This window comes from Lissotriton vulgaris, chromosome 9 (assembly GCF_964263255.1).
Source record: "Lissotriton vulgaris chromosome 9, aLisVul1.2, whole genome shotgun sequence".
NCBI classification, from domain to species: domain Eukaryota; kingdom Metazoa; phylum Chordata; class Amphibia; order Caudata; family Salamandridae; genus Lissotriton; species Lissotriton vulgaris.
In genome coordinates, this window is record NC_141697.1 from 1,123,068,387 (window position 1) to 1,123,088,998 (window position 20,612).

At 42.9% G+C, this 20,612-nt stretch overlaps 1 protein-coding gene across 2 annotated transcripts in view; it reads right to left on the reverse strand.

Annotated features, from left to right (window-relative positions):
- The window catches only part of CACNA2D3 (calcium voltage-gated channel auxiliary subunit alpha2delta 3), a 2,559,454-nt gene that overhangs the window by 297,594 nt on the left and 2,241,248 nt on the right, over window positions 1–20,612 (reverse strand). For both annotated transcript variants that reach the window (XM_086939135.1, XM_086939136.1), the window contains exon 29: window positions 7,280–7,324. In XM_086939135.1, the coding sequence (XP_086795261.1) occupies window positions 7,280–7,324 (45 nt within the window). The remainder of the gene's footprint in view (window positions 1–7,279; window positions 7,325–20,612) is intronic.

A 20,612-nucleotide genomic window follows, 5' to 3' on the forward strand; every position in this document is an offset into this window, starting at 1 on the left:
GATACACTGTTTGCCAGGATAACAAATTCCTCTAACGAGGGGACGGGAAAGCTGGACAGCTGAGACATCCCTTCCATGTTGGGAGCCGAATTGGAGTCCATGTTGTCAAACGGGTCCAAAGGAGAGACTGCGGTTATTACAGATTGATTGGGATTTTTCAATCCAGTCAGGATAGTCCTGATTTTCTCCTCAAAAGCAAGGGCCAGCGAGTCACATAGTGCCTGTGAGGCCGGGATAGTAGACGCCATGCAAGGTGGGTCAGACAAGGTCTTAACCAGTCTGAACAGGGTCTGAGATTTGTTAGATGCCTTCGTCAGAGTATCTTCCAAGAACTTGGCTTTTGCGGCTCTTAACTGGGCCTTGTATTCGTGCAAGGCTGCTTTATAAGCTGCCTTATCCTGCTCCCTATATCCTCTCCTCCAGGCACGCTCCGTCTGTTTACAGCGGAGTTTGGAATGTCCTAGTTCTTCGCTGAACCAGGCGTTTAGGCCTCTGGGCCTGACTCTTACCTTACGTAAGGGGGCCAGGTCATCGAGAGATGATACGATATGCTGGCAGAGGGAGGCGTAGCTCTTATCCACACTCTCCTCCATCTGGAAGATTCCCGGTAAGAGTGTGGGTCGAATCGGTTCCCTAAGGAGACGACTCCATTGCCGATTCAGCTTCCTGCTGGTCGATTTATTAGGTCTCCATGGGGCAGGCATAAGGAGGGACAGGACAATCATGGAATGATCGGTCCAACCCTGGGCCTCAACCTTCTCTACCACAACCAAGTTCTTATCTGCAAAAACCAAGTCTAGTATATGTCCCTTATCATGGGTGGGTACCTGAACCAGTTGAGCAAGCTGGATGTTGCTACATGCTTGACACAGTTCTCGGAAGGCCAAATCATGCGGGCCAGAAGGCCAAAGGTTGAAATCACCCAATACTAGAAAATTGGCATGCGAGTTCGAGAGGTCGTAAATCAGATCGATTAAGGATTGAAGGGCTGTCGTAGGCAGAGAGGGCGGACGGTAGCATAAAAGACCTGCTACTAATGTACCTCCTTGAGCCGTGATGGAAAAGCCCATAAGCTCAAACCCTGCTACCTTCGTAATCACCAGTTCGGTCAAGGATATAGAGTCTCTGAAAATATAACCTATCCCACCACCCCTACCCGATATACGGGGGGTGTGTCTTATCAGATAGCCTGGCGGGCACGCCCAACCTAATTCCATGTCACAGTCCTTCGTGGCCCACGTTTCAGTCACGAATAATATATCTAGCTGTGACGATTCAATTAATAAGGCGGTCTCAGCGTGATGTTTTATCAAAGAGCGAGCATTCACCAAGCCGCAAGACAGTGTCTTAAGCGGGGTGAGGATGGGCTCAGGCTCTAAATCCTCAGTGGAAGCAGGGCAGGGGTATGCAGGGGCAGGAGCGCCAGAGGCGCCCGGGACGCGAACGGGCGCAAACGGGCTTACCTCTGGCGCACCTCCGGCGCATCTACGGCGCCTCCGCTGCACGCATCCGCTGCGCGTCTGCTTACACATCTTAATTATAGTATTACGCCGAGCGGACTTCCGGCTGCTCGAGCCTCTAACCCACCCAATATGGCGCCTGAGAATGTCTCGGAGCGTCACTACCTACCCAAGATGGCGGACGAATCACCAGGACCAGGGACCCCTAACTCAGTCTCGCAAACGCGGCTTGTGGGGGCACAATTTAGATGCAGGTAAGCCTAATCTCCAGGTGACAGCAGTAGCAGCGCTTCGATTTAAGCAGCGGCGGAATACAACTGCGCAATACAATGACACGAAATTAAAATTATCGAACAGTGCAGGTTTTAAAAACAAGAATCCAAAGTGATGCGCGTGATGTCAGGAAAGGTCTGAAGGACAAGGACTAGGAGCAGCTTTTATAAGCTCTCCAAGTGCGGACTTCCGGCTGCTCGAGCCTCTAACCCACCCAATATGGCGCCTGAGAATGTCTCGGAGCGTCACTACCTACCCAAGATGGCGGACGAATCACCAGGACCAGGGACCCCTAACTCAGTCTCGCAAACGCGGCTTGTGGGGGCACAATTTAGATGCAGGTAAGCCTAATCTCCAGGTGACAGCAGTAGCAGCGCTTCGATTTAAGCAGCGGCGGAATACAACTGCGCAATACAATGACACGAAATTAAAATTATCGAACAGTGCAGGTTTTAAAAACAAGAATCCAAAGTGATGCGCGTGATGTCAGGAAAGGTCTGAAGGACAAGGACTAGGAGCAGCTTTTATAAGCTCTCCAAGTGCGGACTTCCGGCTGCTCGAGCCTCTAACCCACCCAATATGGCGCCTGAGAATGTCTCGGAGCGTCACTACCTACCCAAGATGGCGGACGAATCACCAGGACCAGGGACCCCTAACTCAGTCTCGCAAACGCGGCTTGTGGGGGCACAATTTAGATGCAGGTAAGCCTAATCTCCAGGTGACAGCAGTAGCAGCGCTTCGATTTAAGCAGCGGCGGAATACAACTGCGCAATACAATGACACGAAATTAAAATTATCGAACAGTGCAGGTTTTAAAAACAAGAATCCAAAGTGATGCGCGTGATGTCAGGAAAGGTCTGAAGGACAAGGACTTGGGATGATGAATCCCAAATGCAAAATTCGCACTCGCAAAGGGCCAGATTCTTAGAATCTGGCCCTTTGCGAGCGCAATTCAGCTTGATGATTCACACACAGCATCATGTGTTCAACCTGCTTGGCTATGATCAGTACCTCCCTTAGCGGAGTATCATCTTTCAGCCATAATTCCTCCCGCACACGCTCTGTCCAACATGTCAATACAAACTGGTCCCTGATCCTTTCTTCACACACCCCACCAAACTTGCACGTGGCAGCTAATTTTCTTAGCTCTGAAACAAAATCTTCAATAGATTCCCCTTCCTTCTGGCCTCTTGCCAAAGTGGTACCGTTCCATAATGGTGCTAGTCTTGGGAAGGTAATGCAAGTCAAGCTTTTTCAGACTGACTTCAAATTCATTCTAACCCCTTGCCTCCTGCGCACCCAGATCCAGGGAGATGGTCTAACACTTCTTCGCCTTCTGCCCCCATGTAGTACGACAACAATGCTATTTTCCTTTCTAGACCTAAATTTGTCCCACATACTGTTGCGTAATTGAGGAAGACTTTCTTCCATTTATTCCATTTAATAGCAGGTTCCCCAGGGTTAGATAAGAAGAAAGGTGGGGGCATCACGTTTTGCATGCTTGCCTAGCTATACCTTGCGTGCAAATTTACTATGACCCAGCACCCCGCAGATCCACAACAAGCCAGCCCCTTATCCTGAAAGTATCGCAACCTAGGTTACCCACCAAGAATATTGTATAACAACTTTTCTAGAAAAGTATAACAGTTTTATCTAAGCGTTGGGGCCCTGTCAGACTAGGATCATTAGTTTATACAGTGGCGAATTATTCCTATTTGATTTTAAACTGAAAGTCTTTCCCTGTAAATGAAAGTTTCTGGCAAACCTTTCCTGTGCGCCTTGGACTGACAGGAGACAGCGCAGAGGGGAAGGTATGAGCTCTCTTTCTCACGCTGCAGTCAAAACCACCATTTGTGCCTCTACAATAGGACCCCAGGTTGTTTCAATGCAGGGGTAATCCTTATCGCAGCAAGGCCCTACCGCTTTCCGCAGTTCACTCCTGTCCACAGTTCCTTCAGGATCGTGAGTTTCCTCCTGGTCGCGCCGCGGCCACTACGAAGCCCTTGCTGCCGCCGCTGAAAACCCCACCAGACGCAGCACCGCAGTCACTTTCCTCTGATGATCGTCCCGCAGCCCTTCCGATGTTCCGAGGAGATGTTCCTGTCACACTGCCGCCCCACGGTAGCGCTGTAATCTTCCTACGGCAGCGCACCGCCACCGACTCATGTGAATCCTCCGCTTTCGCCGCACTTCGCGCTAATATGCTCCCCGGTTCCACTCTTCAAGCGTCTCCCCGCAGCACCTCCTTACTTTGTTTTTATACACTTCCAGGACCCATCCTTGCCAGACTGTGACTTTGATCTCCTTTCATCCTGCGCACCTATTATGTGAATCGCTCAAGGCAGCAGCTTCGAAACGACTTCCTCGTTAGCTTTATCTTATCTTTTAACAGAATTCTGCGCAGTCACATCAAATACGGTTTGTCGCTCCACTCACATTATCCCACCCTCGTCGCCAGTGTAAAAATTACCACAGATGAGTCACGGGTGAAGGATAAACAAGTTAATTTATTAAATGAGATAGCTTAACAGATAAGGACACCAGCCACAGCTGGCTCGCATCAAACGCCCCGTCAAGAGTCTCGACGGCACTCGCCTTGGAACGCTCTCTACAGTGACATTCTAAGTGATGTTACTATAGCGCGTTCCAAGGTGATGCAGAGGGCAGGGGTGACCCAAGCAGTGGCAGTCCCAGCAGATCGGAAGATACCACACTATCTCAGCCAGGCCTGCATCAGTACCTTACACAATGTACCACACACAAAATAATGCAAAGATGGTCATGAGTAACAGTGCCGTTTGAGCACAATCAACTAGGCCTGGGTGGAATTACAATAACATCAGAGTAAACAGAATAATTTGGGCAATTCTCATTTACTCTCTGACGCTTAATTACCGATAATTGTGCAACTATTCCTGCCTATGTAATTTAGGGGAATAAATACTACTGCAAGAGCACATTTAGTGAGTGCAAGTGACTGCTCATGTTCAGTATTCATGTTATGCTGCATTCAGACCTATTTGTTGAAACAAAAGGCATCCTACATTCATTTGTGGAAAGAAATTAGTGCTAAATGTTGGGAGTTAATTGGGGGAATATCGTAATCGAAAGCACATTTATCGAGTGTGAGTGGCTGCACTGTCTCACTATTTATGTTCTTTTGCATTTAGTGCTATATCTTAGTATATAATGCATTCTTGCATCCATTTTAGATGTGAGGGGCCATTTTTGAACTAAGAAACTGTACTAAATGCAGATTTATTATTCTAGCGTAATTCTGCTTGATCTTGCGGAATTCTCAGGTAATTCTGCGTGATTACACTACAAAGAATTACACAAGTTATACCCACCACTATATTTAACGTGCAGGTACCCAGTAGTACCTATAATTACTATTTGTGCCTTGTTATAAGACCAAGACCATGATATTCTTGCACTTAATTAAACTTAATTCACCCTCTCTCATTCTTTGATATTGTATTCCCTGCCACAAATGAAATAATGCACCAAAGCAGATCAAATAGTCTTAAGGCAGCATACCTCTCATCTACAGAAAATGTCTCATGCAAACTAATTAAACACATTCCTCCATTACCTAACTTTTGAAATGATAAACAAACATAAATACTTTTCTGGACTCAACATAATCTAATCTCCCTGGGAGTAAGAAAATATCTATGTTTAGGAACTCATTGAATTTATTTGGGCTGAACGTCTCTTGGTCTTGGTGCTGAAAACATATGGAGAGACATCAAAGGATCAGTAACCTGAAGAACTTTGAATGTGAAGGAAATAAATGTATACACATTACTTGCATAATAACACACAAAATACAACATGTGCAGACTCACACACACACACACTGGAATACATAATTAGAGCCAAGTGAAATGCATTCAGCAATGCTGTTTGAATCGAGTTAGGCGGAGTAGAAATGTTTACAAAAATAACATGACTGTAATATAGCGAATACCTGAAAGCACTGTAGTGGAGTGGTGTGGTTCACTGGTTAGAGGCGGCAGACACGGAAGCAGAGAACGGCCCGGGTCCAGGGTTCAATTCCAGACGCTGCAGGGTCGTGGACCAGGGTCAGCGGATTCGATAATTCTCGCCTCGGTGCCTACTCTAACCAGGGATCACACTCGGCAACTCTGGGCATTAGTTTGCCTCATCTCTACAATGGCCCCCCACATTCGCTGGAGATGCCTGGTTTCACCTTGGAGATACCCAGTAGGGACCATCACACAGGGATAGCCAGGACGGGTTCCCCAGCGGACTACAGTGCCACGACGCCTCTGGGCAGCAGTGCGCTTTACAAGACACATACATTTACATTTAAGAGTTTATAATGAGTTTCTGGAACACAGGCTTTTTGAACAGGATACAGATTACAGGGCAGAAGACTGAACATTCCACTTATCTGTTGGTCTGAAGAAGGCATGTTACTCGACTTCCACATTGTTAGGAACATTATTTTTCTATCCATCAGACTGTTAGGCCTTTTGTCTGACAAGGGTTGTCAAATATGGAGGTAGTGTAAATAGCAGAACAGTCATTCAGGAAAATCATGCTGTAACTAGGAAATAATGATGTGCCAAGCATAGGATTTATTTTAAAACATTAAATTGCCCACAAATATGAAATGGTGAGCCAGATACAAACAAATAAATGCAGTCTCCTGCATCAAAATTGCATTTCCTTAAATTGTCAGATTCTATAAGTTATTTGATCTCTCCTTATTATATTCGCAAACAATATTTTATATATTTTCTGCTGCAATAGAGTTATTGTTAAAGTAAGTGCCAGACTCCTGAACCTGAATTAAGAATGATGATCAACATTTAAGTGATAGAACACTGTCCAAATCTTTCTCTCAGGCACTTCAATCCTTTTATTACCCTGGGGGTCAAGAGCCATGGTAATACATTACTAGATGATTTAAGGTCTGAGATTGATTTTCTATGTAAACGTTACCTTTTACACTAAGGTAGACCCTATATTTGGGTACCCAACATTAGTAAACTAAGCAGCACAAAGGTGCACATAATTTAAAATCTCTGTTGCAATTTGAATGGATTTCCTGATGCTTAGAAAATAGGATTAAACCAAACAAGAGTCCCAGGTTGTTGATGTATGTTTATTTTATTTGTTTCATTTTATCACCTTGCCAGGTCTCAGTAAACTTTTCAGATTAATTCTTGGAGCATAGAAGGTCATGAAAATTGGAAATAGCTTTTCTTCAAAGCAGTTCTCGATTTCTCTACCAACCCTAAGTCAATGAAACTGTACCTACCTGACAAAACTTACAAGTGGAATTTATTAAGATTTATATTTAACTAATTTTACACTGTATCAGTACTACTTGTAACGTATATTGATAATCAGATTACATGCATTGTTGTATGATGAAGTAAGATCACAATTACGAAGTTATATATCTTGTGGAAAGATGTTTAAGATTTTTCTCATGTCATTCATCTGTAGTTTCATTCATCACATCTTAATATGACTGTTTCATTACATAATTGACATTAAAACATACTTACTTCATCGTCACAGCTTATTGAACACCTGCCATCTAGAGATGCACACTGTAGATAAGAAAACCAAGATTTAAAATAATTAATCAATTCGTGAACAGAGAACGGAATACATTTTGTATGTGCATCTATCTATCTCTTAGATCAAAAGGGAGAATGAGTGATTTTTGGAATATTGTCTCATACCATCAAATATTTCTCTTCCTTTTCTTTAAGTAAAATTGCCATGTTCGGTATGGGTTTTGACATTATTTTATTTTGGGAAAAGTAGTAAGACAGGCAATTTTTTATTTGGAATAAAATAGGTTTTAAACTAACCCTACACACATAGTACATTGTGCTACTTTTCCACCTTAATATTTTAATTGAGACTTATTGATATTCTCAACACAATGAACTATCTTAATCTGAATTCAGGCACATCCAAATATTAATATGGTGCGCTTATTTTACAAATCATACAATGTAGGTCTCGGTTAACTGACATAATATCAAAAGTAATGTAATACCAAAATATTGTGTCAAAAATATCAATCACAAAAATATAGTTTTATTATACATATAATGGTAAGTACAAAATTGACACAAAAAATATAGTTTTACACTAATATCAAAATATATATACACAACTATTGTTTTGTACTACATATTTAAATATTTTAACATATAACATTAATATAATGTTAATTAAATATAATATTTAAATATATATATAAATATTTACTAATTTAAACAAACCTGCATACATTTATATTAAAGTGTGTATGTTTATAAACACATACATAATGTACAACTATTAAAAATTATATAAATATTTGATTTGAATATATATTATAATTGTTGAATTGTTTTTACATTTACCAATATAAAAGTATATATATATGTCTTCAGGTGCCACGATCCACTGTGATAATACGAAGTTTATATGTGAAGGCAACAACAGGCCACTCACTGGAGTTTAACAGCAGGCACTACAAGTACCAGCAGGTCCTTGCGAGGGCCACCCCCACTGAGGCAGGGTGTTTGAAGTTTATAATGGTGCCGCCAAGCATGCCCTGCTGCTGTCTTTATTGCCATTAGCCCCTGGTGAAGTGAAATACGAAACGCGTTGGGACTGGTTCTTGACTCTTGTGGACCGAGATACTCTCATGCTGCTACTTCCAGCAATAAACATATGGGGCAAATACTCACCTGTGGAGTGGCGTCTTCCTTAACAGGCAAACTTTAGTTTGATGTGGAGTGGCTGGCCTGAGCCGCGGAGGACGCCCCAACGCTGTGTAGCGTTCCAGCGACTCTGTCAACCGGCAGATTTGCATATGGCACGGGAGCCGTTTATTGAAGTGTTTTGAGTGGTGGCTGTGAACTGTCTTCAGGTGCCACGATCCACTGTGATAATATGAAGTTTATATGTGAAGGCAACAACAGGCTACTCACTAGAGTTTAACGGCAGGCACTACAAGTACCAGCAGGCCCTAGCAAGGGCCACGCCCACTGTGGTGGGGTGTTTGGAGTTTATAATGGTACCGCCAAGCATGCCCTGCTGCTGCCTTTATTGCCATTAGCCCATGATGAAGTGAAATACGAAACGCGTTGGGACTGGCTCTTGAATCTTGTGGACTGAGATACGCTAATACTGCTACTTCCAGCAATAAACATATGGGGCAAATACTCACCTGTGGAGTGACGTCTTCCTTAACAGGCAAACTTTTGGTTTGAGATATATATATATATATATATATATATATATATATATATATATATATATATATATATATATATATATATAGATATATATATATATATATATATATATATATATATATCTATATATATATATATATATATATATATATATATATATACATATATATTCTCCCGCAATTGGTATCTGGTGACAGGGGACCCTGTCATTGGAGGGTTGGTGGGGAAGAAACCAGAACTGACCTACAGAAAATCCATTTTAATGTTGGACAAATTGGTTAACAACTATTTGGAGCCGCTGGGTTTAGAAACTTGGATGGCACTAAGCAGAGGATTTAAAAAGTGCCCAAGCTGTGAAGCCTGTAGATATGGCTGTAACAAAACCCACTACCAAGTTCCATTTAAAGAGTTACCTGTACCTATAACCAAACGACTCACCTGCAAATCAGAATTCGCAGTGTATTTGTTGTAATGCCCTTGTGAGCTACGGTATGTAGGGAGTACCCGACTGCCAGCTCACAAGCGGATTTTGCAAAACATAAGGGCCATAGTAACTAAAGATCAGACGTACCCGGTGGCCAGACACTTTGAATAAACCCATGACAGTGACCCCAAGCATCTGCAATATTATGTCATCGATTGCATGATGCCATTGAAATGGGGCGGTGGTAGGGAGGCGCTTCTGCGGGTCCTTGAAACACGATACATATATGAGCTCGATAGCAAAACCCCGGGAGGACTGAATGCGAGTGAGGATCTCTACACTTGCTTGTAGTCACCCAGGTGAGGGTATCTATCAGGGTGAGATGTATCAAAATAAGTCTGTATGTTCAACAATTAACATCTGGAGTCGCAGTCGAATGAAACAATATAGATTGCCAACACTAACATCAATTAGAACAAACACAAGTATAGGCAGCTCCTCTTGAATGAAATTGTTTCTCTTTTTTATATATATGCACTAGTCACTTTATGGTGAAGAATTTGCACTAATTTTGCACTACTGTTCTGCACTAAAGGATGAGGTACATATGGTTTACATATTATATGAACTTTGCATAGGCACTTTATATAAACCCACTGGGGTTATATGAACTGGTTTTGAACATGAAAATTAACAAGTTGAAAATATAAACTTAACAGACTGCAATGTTTATATGGATATGGTGACAATGTAATATTATGCATTTCATTTCATTTCAAGTTTATTTTTATTTGTTTTGGTACTCTACTGAGGACCACAAAGTTTTACGATAAAATTCAGTTACAAATGCGCTTAGAGTTTCATATTAGTACAAAGCTAAAAAGGGTTTTAAAAATTTATGAAAGTTAAAACAAACTAGTTCATTGGGCGGAGATTTACATACTATAATCAAGTCCTTTACAGTAGTGATACGGCAGTTGATGTATACAGGACTAAGATATTTTCTCCTCGCTGCCACTAGTTTTGGATTTGGGCATGTAAATAAAAGATGTTCTACATCCTGCTCTCCTCCATTGCAAAAATTACATGATGTAGAATCGTTTGAGTACCATCTTGACGTTAAAGATTGTGTTGGTAAAATGCCAAGCCGTAACAGAGTAATTGTTCTCCTAGCGCTGTGCGAAAGATTAAAGTCTATATATTGTTGCACTTGCTTTGGGGCCAATGTTTCCGCAAAGTTTCTATACAAGGTCAGTTTGGCACAATGTGAAAGGTCGAAATCGTAACTGAGTCTAGGGGTTAAACATTTTAAAAAGAGTTTCAGTTGTGGTGGTGTCCACGTGAGCAGCAGGTTGACGTTGATCTCCGCTAGTTTAAAAGCGGTGGTCATGTTGCTAAAGAATACTTGTTTTGAGGCACCATGACCGAAGGTCTCGGCTTTGAGTAGTGAACGGAGGGTTCCATCCTTTGCGTGTAGCAGATTATATGCCCACCTGACAACGTTTGCAATGGCTCTTGAAAATGAGCTGGTGAGAGAAAATTCTAGGCGGAGAGCTTGCACCGGAGTAGATTGTGATACCCTCAGCATTTTCCTTAGTATCTTCCCTTCTGTTTGGTCCAGGAATGACCACTGTTTTATTGGAATGTGTTCCAAAGCAAATGTAATATTATGCATTTATTTATATTGCGTGATTTGCACATATTTATTATATTTTATAAAATATGTAATAGGTTGGAGGTAATTTTTAATGCAATTCCAGCTTTTATAGTTGTTGAATGTATTACCAGCCGCAGTCTTTTTACAGTTTCCATGTTGTAAATTTAAACAAACAAAAAAATGGTGGGAATAGCAGCCCGCCCTTTATGTTTACTATAAAGTACCTCCCTCTGATGTAAGAAACACATCATGTGATCAAGCCTGTGGACACAGGCGAAACGCATCATGGCGGACATGCTGGGCGTTGAAAGGCACTAATAAAGCACCTTTTGTTTGGCACCAAGACTGGGTTTCTACTCTTCGTCATTTTTGACCAGCAGGAAAGTCTGTTGCTCTGTGGGCGTCTGGCGAGATTCTGTTCATTACAAGCACCAAGGAGGCTTTCGGTGGTGCGAGTGAAACCCCTTCCCCAACGAGGGCTCGGCAGCAGGAAGCAGTTGGTTCTGTGTCCGGGAACTGATATTACGAGACTCCGGCGAGGAGTGAGCCGCCTGAGCCCCTGGATACTGATAATTTTCCTGCTGCATGAAGGGAGTCGGCGCCATCCGAACGAGGATATCGGACGGCGAACCGGTAGCCCAGTGGAGGTAGGAGACGACGGATTTTCCAGTGGGGAGTTTTGCCTAGATGGAAACGTGAATAGTCAAGTAATTGAGAGCAGCGTCATTCCGTCTAACATTGGTGTTGTGCCTGGTATGACGAAATAAGCCACAGCAATAAAAATGTCCGTGGATGTGTTGCGGAGCAGAGAGGAGGCAGCCGACTTGGTGTTCGTAGATTCCCTGGCTGGGGGATCTGGCATTTACAAGGCAACCTATGAGCGCAGTTACCAATCCCACTGCAAGGGATTTGTTCAAGAAGCTAGAGAAGTTGATGCTAAAAGAACAATCTAAATGGTGGGAAAATAAGTAACTTTCCAGATATTTACAGGTGGGTCGTGTACCTAGAGGTTTACGCATAAGCCTGGCCCCAAGCCATGAGCCACCTGACCCAGCGATGTTAACAGAATGGGCGGAAGCGAACCTTGAGTCATCAGCTAAATTAATGACTATTCTTGTGAAGTACGCAGAAAGTGATCGCTGCAAATGACAAGCAGAAATAGAACAGCTTGAATTTGAAATAGCGAATTTGGGCACAAGTGAGGCAATGGACAAACTAAGGGCTGATATGATCATAAGGCTGGGCAAAGAGGAGGACGTTATAAAAAAACGGAAAGCTTTTAAATTTGAGCGAGACCGCTTAGACTACTTGAACGGACAAATCTTTACCTATGCCAAGAGGTATGAAAATGTGAAAGTGCGAGCGAGGAAGACTCACGTGGTACAAGTTGAAAATACCTTAGCCTCAGCATCATCCACCGATGTGAGTTCTGCAGCAGAAAGTGACCCTGAGAATGAGGCGGCTAGTACGTCAACGGTAGGGTTTACAAAGTTGTCTATGGCACAGGAAGTAAGCTGCATGTGCCAGGACCGCCGAGACACTTTGAGATCACGAGCGCAAATAGGCGGACCAGGAAACAGCAAAGGGCAAACAGGAAGCGTAGTGAAAGGTGCAAATGCAGAAAAAGGAAATACAAACGAGAAAAAGCCACAAAGGGGCCGTTGGAACAAGCAACCCCAGAATCAAGCACAGGGGTAAACTCCTGCTCAATAATAAATCTCACAACTTTACAACTGACCAAAAAGGACGAAACAATCCTAGGCTTAGGATTGTCATATTGCCCACCGTGCAACTTCAACTATGCGGACACTAGAATAGACGCCTATAGATTTGTAAGGAAGCTTAAACTCAAAAAATATTTCAAGCTACAACCCACCAGAAATAAATGTGTGGAGATTCCCAGCAGCCCAACTCTATTGGAATCAGGGGATCGAACAGGGTGTGAGGAAATTTGGGCTCTACAGGAGGAATCGGGTCCGTCAACATCGTCCACACCAATAATATCTAGTGAGGATCGAACATCATATAGTACTCCTTTCAAACCTAAATCAGTTTTCTTACCTATCATGATGCATGATAATCTGGACGTGTATCAGGAACTTATTACCAAAGACCTGAAAAAATTGTACACAGCCACTAACAGAAAACATGCCGCAATAAATAAAATGAATCAAAGCTATAACAACTTAGTGAAAAAACTTGATTCAAATAAGAACATAATTGTCCGCCAGGCGGACAAAGGCGGAAATATTGTTTTGTGGCCGCGCCAAATGTACATTGATGAGGCGGAACAACAATTATGGGACCCCTCATGCTATAGAAAGAGAAATTTGGCCGCAATAAGAACAGCGTGGCAAGATCAAAATTCAAAACTATTGGCATGAAGGAGTGGGAACCTGATGTCGAAAGAAGAATTTGGCTTTCTTAAGAAGGAATTCCCAGTGATACCGTCCTTCTATTTAATACCAAAAGTGCATAAAAGTGTGGACATGCCACCAGGTCGTCCAATCATTTCCGCAATAAATAGCTCCACTGAGAACATTTCGAGATACATCGATTATTTTTTGCAGGAGTGGGTAAAAGGTTTAAAATCATATGTGCAGGACTCATGGGATTTTATCCGAAAATTAAATGATGTCATATGGAATTCAGAATGTTTGCTCATTACATTGGATGTATCTTCATTGTACACTTCTATAAGACATAGCGATAGTATTAGGGAGGTGGGGCATTATTTAAACAGACGTGCCATAAATTTTTCATCGCACAACAAAATGCTACTGTCTATGATCAGGGTCTGTTTAGAACAAAATTACTTTTTGTTTAACAATCAAGTGTACCCGCAGATCAGGGGAGTGGCGATGGGGGCCTGTTTATCCCCCAGCCTAGCATGCTTGCATATGGGTTGGTGGGAGGAGCAGGTCCTCATGGGACAACATCTAGCCACAATGCAGAAACATGTTCCCCTGTATCTTAGGTACATAGATGACCTATTTTTGATCTGGCAGGGTCCCCAGAAAGAGGCGCAGTCATTTATAGAGCAGCAAAATATCAACGATCTGCATTTACAATTTACCTCTACAATTGACAGGACATCTGTCTGCTTTTTGGACATAGAGGTGTACGTGGAGAATGGGGGAGTAGCAACCAGGTTGCATAGGAAACCGACGGCAGGCAATACTGTCCTCCATGCGGCCAGCCAACACCCCCACCACCTGATACGCAGAATTCCCTTTGGGAAAATGTTGCGTATCAGGAGGATCTGTAGTACAGATCAAGAATGTTTCAGGGCACAGGAAGCCAGTAAGAAGCAGTTTCAGGCCATGGGATACTCAGAGGAGATCCTTTCTAAGGCAATGGATCGCTCTAGAGCCATCACTAGAACAGAGGCTTTAACATCGAAAGCTTCCTGTGAGGCAGATAACGAAACAATTACATCAGAGCAAACCAGGGTAATTGTTACATACAACCGACAGCATAGAGAAATCAGAAGGATTTTCTCCCGCAATTGGAATCAGGTGGCAGGGGACCCTGTCATTGGAGGGTTGGTGGGGAAGAAACCAGAACTGACCTACAGAAAATCCATTTCAATGTCGGACAAATTGGTTAACAACTATTTGGAGCCGCTGGGTTTAGAAACTTGGATGGCACTAAGCAGAGGATTTAAAAAGTGCCCAAGCTGTAAAGCCTGTAGATATGGCTGTAACAAAACCCACTACCAAGTTCCATTTAAAGAGTTACCTGTACCTATAACCAAACGACTCACCTGCAAATCAGAATTTGCGGTGTATGTGTTGCAATGCCCTTGTGAGCAACGGTATGTAGGGAATACCCGACTGCCAGCTCACAAGCGGATCTTGCAACACATAAGGGCCATCGTAACTAAAGATCAGACGTACCAGGTGGCCAGACACTTTGAAAAAACCCATGACAGTGACCCCAAGCATTTGCAATAGTATGTCATCGATTGCGTGATGCCATTGAAACGGGCGGTGATAGGGGGGAGCTATTGCGGGTCCTTGAAACACGATACGTATTAGAGCTCAATAGCAAAACCCCCGGGGGGGCTGAATGCGAGTGAGGATCTCTACACTTGCTTGTAGTCTCCCAGTTGGGGGTATCTATCAGGGTGAGATGTATCAAAATAAGTCTGTATGTTCAACAATTAACATCTGGAGTCGCAGTCGAATGAAACAATATAGATTGCCAACACTAACATCAATTAGAACAAATACAAGTATAGGCAGCTCCTCTTGAATGAAATCGTTTCTCTTTTTTATATATATGCACTAGTCACTTTATGGTGAAGAATTTGCACTAATTTTGCACTACTCTTCTGCATTAAAGGATGAGGTACATAAGGTTTACATATTATATGAACTTTGCATAGGCACTTTATATAAACCCACTGGGGTTATATGAACTGGTTTTGGACATGAAAATCAACAAGTTGAAAATATAAACTTAACAGACTGCAATGTTTATATGGATATGGTGACAATGTAATATTATGCATTTATTTATATTGCGTGATTTGAACATATTTATTATATTTTATAAAATATGTAATAGGTTGGAGGTAATTTTTAATGCAATTCCAGCTTTTATAGTTGTTGAATGTATTACCAGCCGCAGTCTTTTTACAGTTTCCATGTTGTAAATTTAAACAAACAAAAAAATTGTGGGAATAGCAGCCCGCCTTTTATGTTTACTATAAAGTACCTCCCTCTGATGTAAGAAACACATCATGTGATCAAGCCTGTGGACACTGGCGAAACGCGTCATTGCGGACATGCTGGGCGTTGAAAGGCACAAATAAAGCACCTTTTGTTTGGCACCAAGACTGGGTTTCTACTCTTCGTCATTTTTGACCAGCAGGAAAGTTGGTTGCGCTGTTGGCGTCTGGCGAGATTCTGTTCATATATATATATAAATTGCAGGAGGGGTTAAATGTACTTTTCACACTCAAGTCTGAGCATCAGTAGGGAAAGCGTTGGAGTCAGGAGGGGTGAAATGTACTACTCCCACATCCAGTCTGTGCAACAGTAGGGAAAGAGTTGGACTTAGGAAGGGTACAATTTGCTATTCCCACTTCAGCCTGTGTAAAAGAAGGGAAAGCATTGGCCTCAGGAGGGGTTACATTGACTAATTTCTAATTTCTAATTTAAAACATTTATAAAGCGCAGCGTGCACCGAACGGTTTCTTGGCGCTAGTGGAGGGTATTGGCTACAGAGACAAAAGTAAGAACCGGTGGTAGAGCAGGGAAGGGGGTTTACACAGGGAATGCCTGTTTAAAAAGAAACGTTTTTAGTTCCTTACGGAAGGATACATAATGGGTAGCCGCACGAAGGTGGTCTGGGAGGGAGTTCCAGAAAGTGGGGGCCAAGGTGGAAAAGTTGGACCCACCCCACTTTTTGCGTCTGAAGCGTGGGATTTGAAGGAGGGACTTGGTGGAGGAACGAAGTTCTCTGGGGGGAGCGTATTCTTTTATTAATGAGGAGATGAAGGCGGGGGCGGTGCCTTGACGGGCCTGGAAAACCATGCAGGCGGTTTTAAACAGAGAACGTTCCTTAACAGGGAGCCAATGAAGCTCCCTGAGGAGGGGTGTGGAGTGGTGATAGCGTGGGAGACCAAAAACCAGCCGGGCAGCTTGGGTTTGGACCAACTGTAGCCTCCTGAGACTGTATGCTGGTATGCCATTGTAGAGAGCGTTGGCATAATCCAGCCGTGATATCACTAGAGCGGCCATGATCATTTTGAGTGCCTGGGGGGAGAAGAAACGAGCGACAGTGCGGATAGTTCGGAGGGTGAGGAAGCAGGAGGAGACTACAGAGCTGATTTGAGACTATTCCCACTCCAGTCTATGTAACCGTTGGACTCAGGAGGGGTAACATTTCCTATTCCCACTTCAGTCTGTGAGACAATGGGGAAAGTGTTAAAAGCAGGGGGGATTAAATGTACTATTCACACTCAAATCTGAGCAACAGTAGGGGAAGCGTTGGCGTCAGGAGGGACTAAATGTACTACTCCCACTCCAGTCAGTGCAACAGTAGGGAAAGTGTTGTACTCAGAAGGGGTAACATTTACGATTCCCACTCAAGTCTGTGCAACAGTAGGGAAAACGTTGGAGTCTGGAGGGATAAAATGCACTATTGCACTCCAGTCGGTGCAACAGTAGCGGAAGTGTTGGACTCAGAAGAGGTAAAATTTACTATTCCCACTGCAGTCTGTGCAACAATAGGAAAAGCATTAAACTAAGGAGGGGTTAAATGTACTATTCCGACTCCAGTCTAAGAAACTGTTGAGAAAGCATTGGAGTCAGGAGGTAATAGTTACTACTCCCACTCCAGTCAGTTCAACAGTAAGGAAGGCATTGGACTCAAGAGGGACCAAGGCCCACATGCATCAAGCATATTTGGAGTCGCAAACGGTGCGATTCCTTAAAATCGGCCGTTTGCGATTCCAAAAATGCTTTTTTGGATGCATCAAGCAATTTTAGAAATCGCAACATTTTTGCGATTTCTAAAATTGCGATTGCTTTTAAGAAATCGCAAATTTGCGATTTCTTAAAAGCAATGCATGATTACTTTTTAAATTGCGAATTCGCAATTAGAGGGACAAATTTACCGAGTAATTGAACTACTTGCAAAAAGTGTAAATAATGTAGAAAATGCATTTTTAAAACATTCATGTTACGGACACACATGTCCTTAGGACATGTGTGTGTGTGCAACATTATGCGAAAAATACATTTCAGGGGTGCATGGGGGGTCATTTAGACCCCCCTCTCCACCCTTGAAATGGATTGAGGAATTGCGATTTTCAAATTGCGAATTCGCAATTTGAAAATCGCATTCTTTATGCGATTCGGTAAAAATAGCGATTTCTACCGAATTGCATAAAAATGAAAAAAATAATCATGCATAGGCTTTTGCGATTTCTAAATTGCGAATCGCTATTTATCGCAATTTAGAAATCGCAAAAGCCGAGATTGATGCATGTGGGCCCAAATGTACTATTCCCACTCTAGTCTGTGCAATGGTGGAAAAGAGATGAGACAAAGGAGGGGTGAAATGTACTATTCACACTCCAGTCTGTGCAACTGTAGGGAAACGTTAGGTTGAGGAGGGGTAACATTTCCTATTTCCACTCCAGTCTGTGCAAAAGTAGGGAAAGCATTGGACTCAGAAGGGTAAACTTTACTATTCCCACTCGAGTCTGTAAAACAGTAGGGCAAAGAGTTGGACTCAGGTGGGGTCAAATTTACTATTTTCACTCCAGTCTGTGCAACAATAGAAAGAGAGTAGTTCAGTTCAAACAAATAACATATTTCAGCATCTCTATTGAATAACAAAAAATAGAAATATTTAAATTGTAAAATTACATGACTAAGGGGCCGATTCCGATCTCGGTCGGAAGGGCACTGAATCGGGTTCGGCATTAGCGGATCCGATTCGGAGGCTGATTTTCCGTCCGAGTCGTACACAGGTCCGGACGTCGACGTACGATGCGAACAAGCCAGAAATCTCCATCCGAATCGTTTCCAGGTCCGAATCGCTCCGTACGACTCGGTAACAAGCAAACCATGGCATGTACAGTATGGATGGCACCGACGCGTACCCACTGTAGGGGGCGCATTTGTCTGCGTCGTACCTATTCAGTCAATGGGAGTCCATGTACGGGTCGTACGACAGGCTCCCATTGACTTCTATGGGAGTCCAACCGAACTGAGTCCAACAGCATACAGCCACATCTTACTCGCTCAGTCGGACTGCAGGAGTCCAGAGCGGTCGGAAAAAACCTCTGATCCGGCTCGGTCGGAGTGCTTTACGACCCAGATCGGAATTGGCCCCTAAATGTTAACGAATTAAATAATTATTATTTTTTTAAACAATTATTATCAATAAAAACAAAAAAATGTCATTTAATGAAAATACCAGACTATGGGGCATGATGGCGGCCGGACGTGCACCTGACTGTTATTGCTGGATGCGGGTGATGGGCCAACAATGTGTTCTGCCCACCCTATTACGATACAACCGCCATGCATGAGGTTGTAAAATGCCTTTTTCTATTGCAGCTTCTGCTGTGGCCTGGAAAAGTACTGCAGCACAAGCAGCAGCAGAAAAAGGCACTTACAAACACCCATGCCCTGGGTGCCAGGCACCATGTGGTGCATGGATGTGTTGGGTGGAACCACATATGTCCCTGTGGCCACTTAGCAGAGACCCTCGGGGATGGGGCCCTGCTTGGTGTCCCCAAAGTCCTTTCCGTCTGCTGTTTCATTGCGTTGGGACTGGCATAAAAAAGTATTCGGAAAGGGACATCATGATCCTGAGCAGGCTCTGCCTCCATTCAGGACCACAATTCAGACAGCCACCCCAATGGAATCAGTAGATCCTGTCAGAGGTGGTGGTCCGTCCTCTAAGATTGAAGGGTCCAACTGCCTGCATCGTAATGCAGCAGTCCGCCCGAAGGGCTGTGTGGCGGTCCCACCGACATCGTGATGATGCCCTTAATTCACACAATTATAACAGACAACAATTACAATTTAATTGACAAAAAAGCATAACACAATTAACACATTACATAATAAAAAGCTCACTTTTGAATAAATGAATACGTAATTTTAAATGTATTATTCCTTAATAACTTCCCAACCTATACTTCTATAAACTGAACACACACCTAAAATATAACATACTATATATGATAATTTCACAGTATACATCATTATTAATTAAATAAGTAATAATAAATTATTAATTAATTATCAACAAATATTTAACATTAACTTCTTGTACTCAACAACCCACACCTAAAATATATCTTAGAAATTATAATATTTGCACAATTTACATAATTAATTATCAATACAAAATTAACCGCTTCGCCGCGGCGGCTTTTCCCGCTGTGCGCGGCAATTTCAAAATTACCGCGTTACGTGACGAGCTGGCCTTGTCATCCGCGCAGGACAGGTAAGCGCGATGACGAGCCCAGCTCGTCAATAGCCCCGAAGGGGTTAATAATACTAAATTAATAATTAATTCGTTATTTTAATTGGCTTCCCACTCTTTACCCCTACAAGCACAACAACCCGCACCTGAAATATAACTTCATAAATAGCTTAGTACCCAAATTACATGATTAATTATCAATTGAAGTGTTATTATTAATTAAAATTAATTATTCATTAATTATAATTAATTTACTTCTCACCCAGTACCCCTATGGACCCCACGACCCGAACATTAAATATAGCTTAAAGAACAAGTTACCTACCTTCGGTAATGATGGATCTGTAAAAGACATAAGTTAGTTATAGATTCCTTACCTTAGAATTTCCCCCAGGCATCAGACTGGATCCGGAGAATTTTTTTCAGCATTACCCTTGCACATCGGTAGGTGGCGTCAGTCGTCGGCATCGTGGTCGCCGGGATGACATCGCAGTGCCTACTTAGACGCCACCCCTGCACGTTGGCGTCAGTTCTGACACAGCTTTCCATGCCAGAAGCTCAGAGCCATGCAAGACACTGACCACTGGTGCGCCACAGCT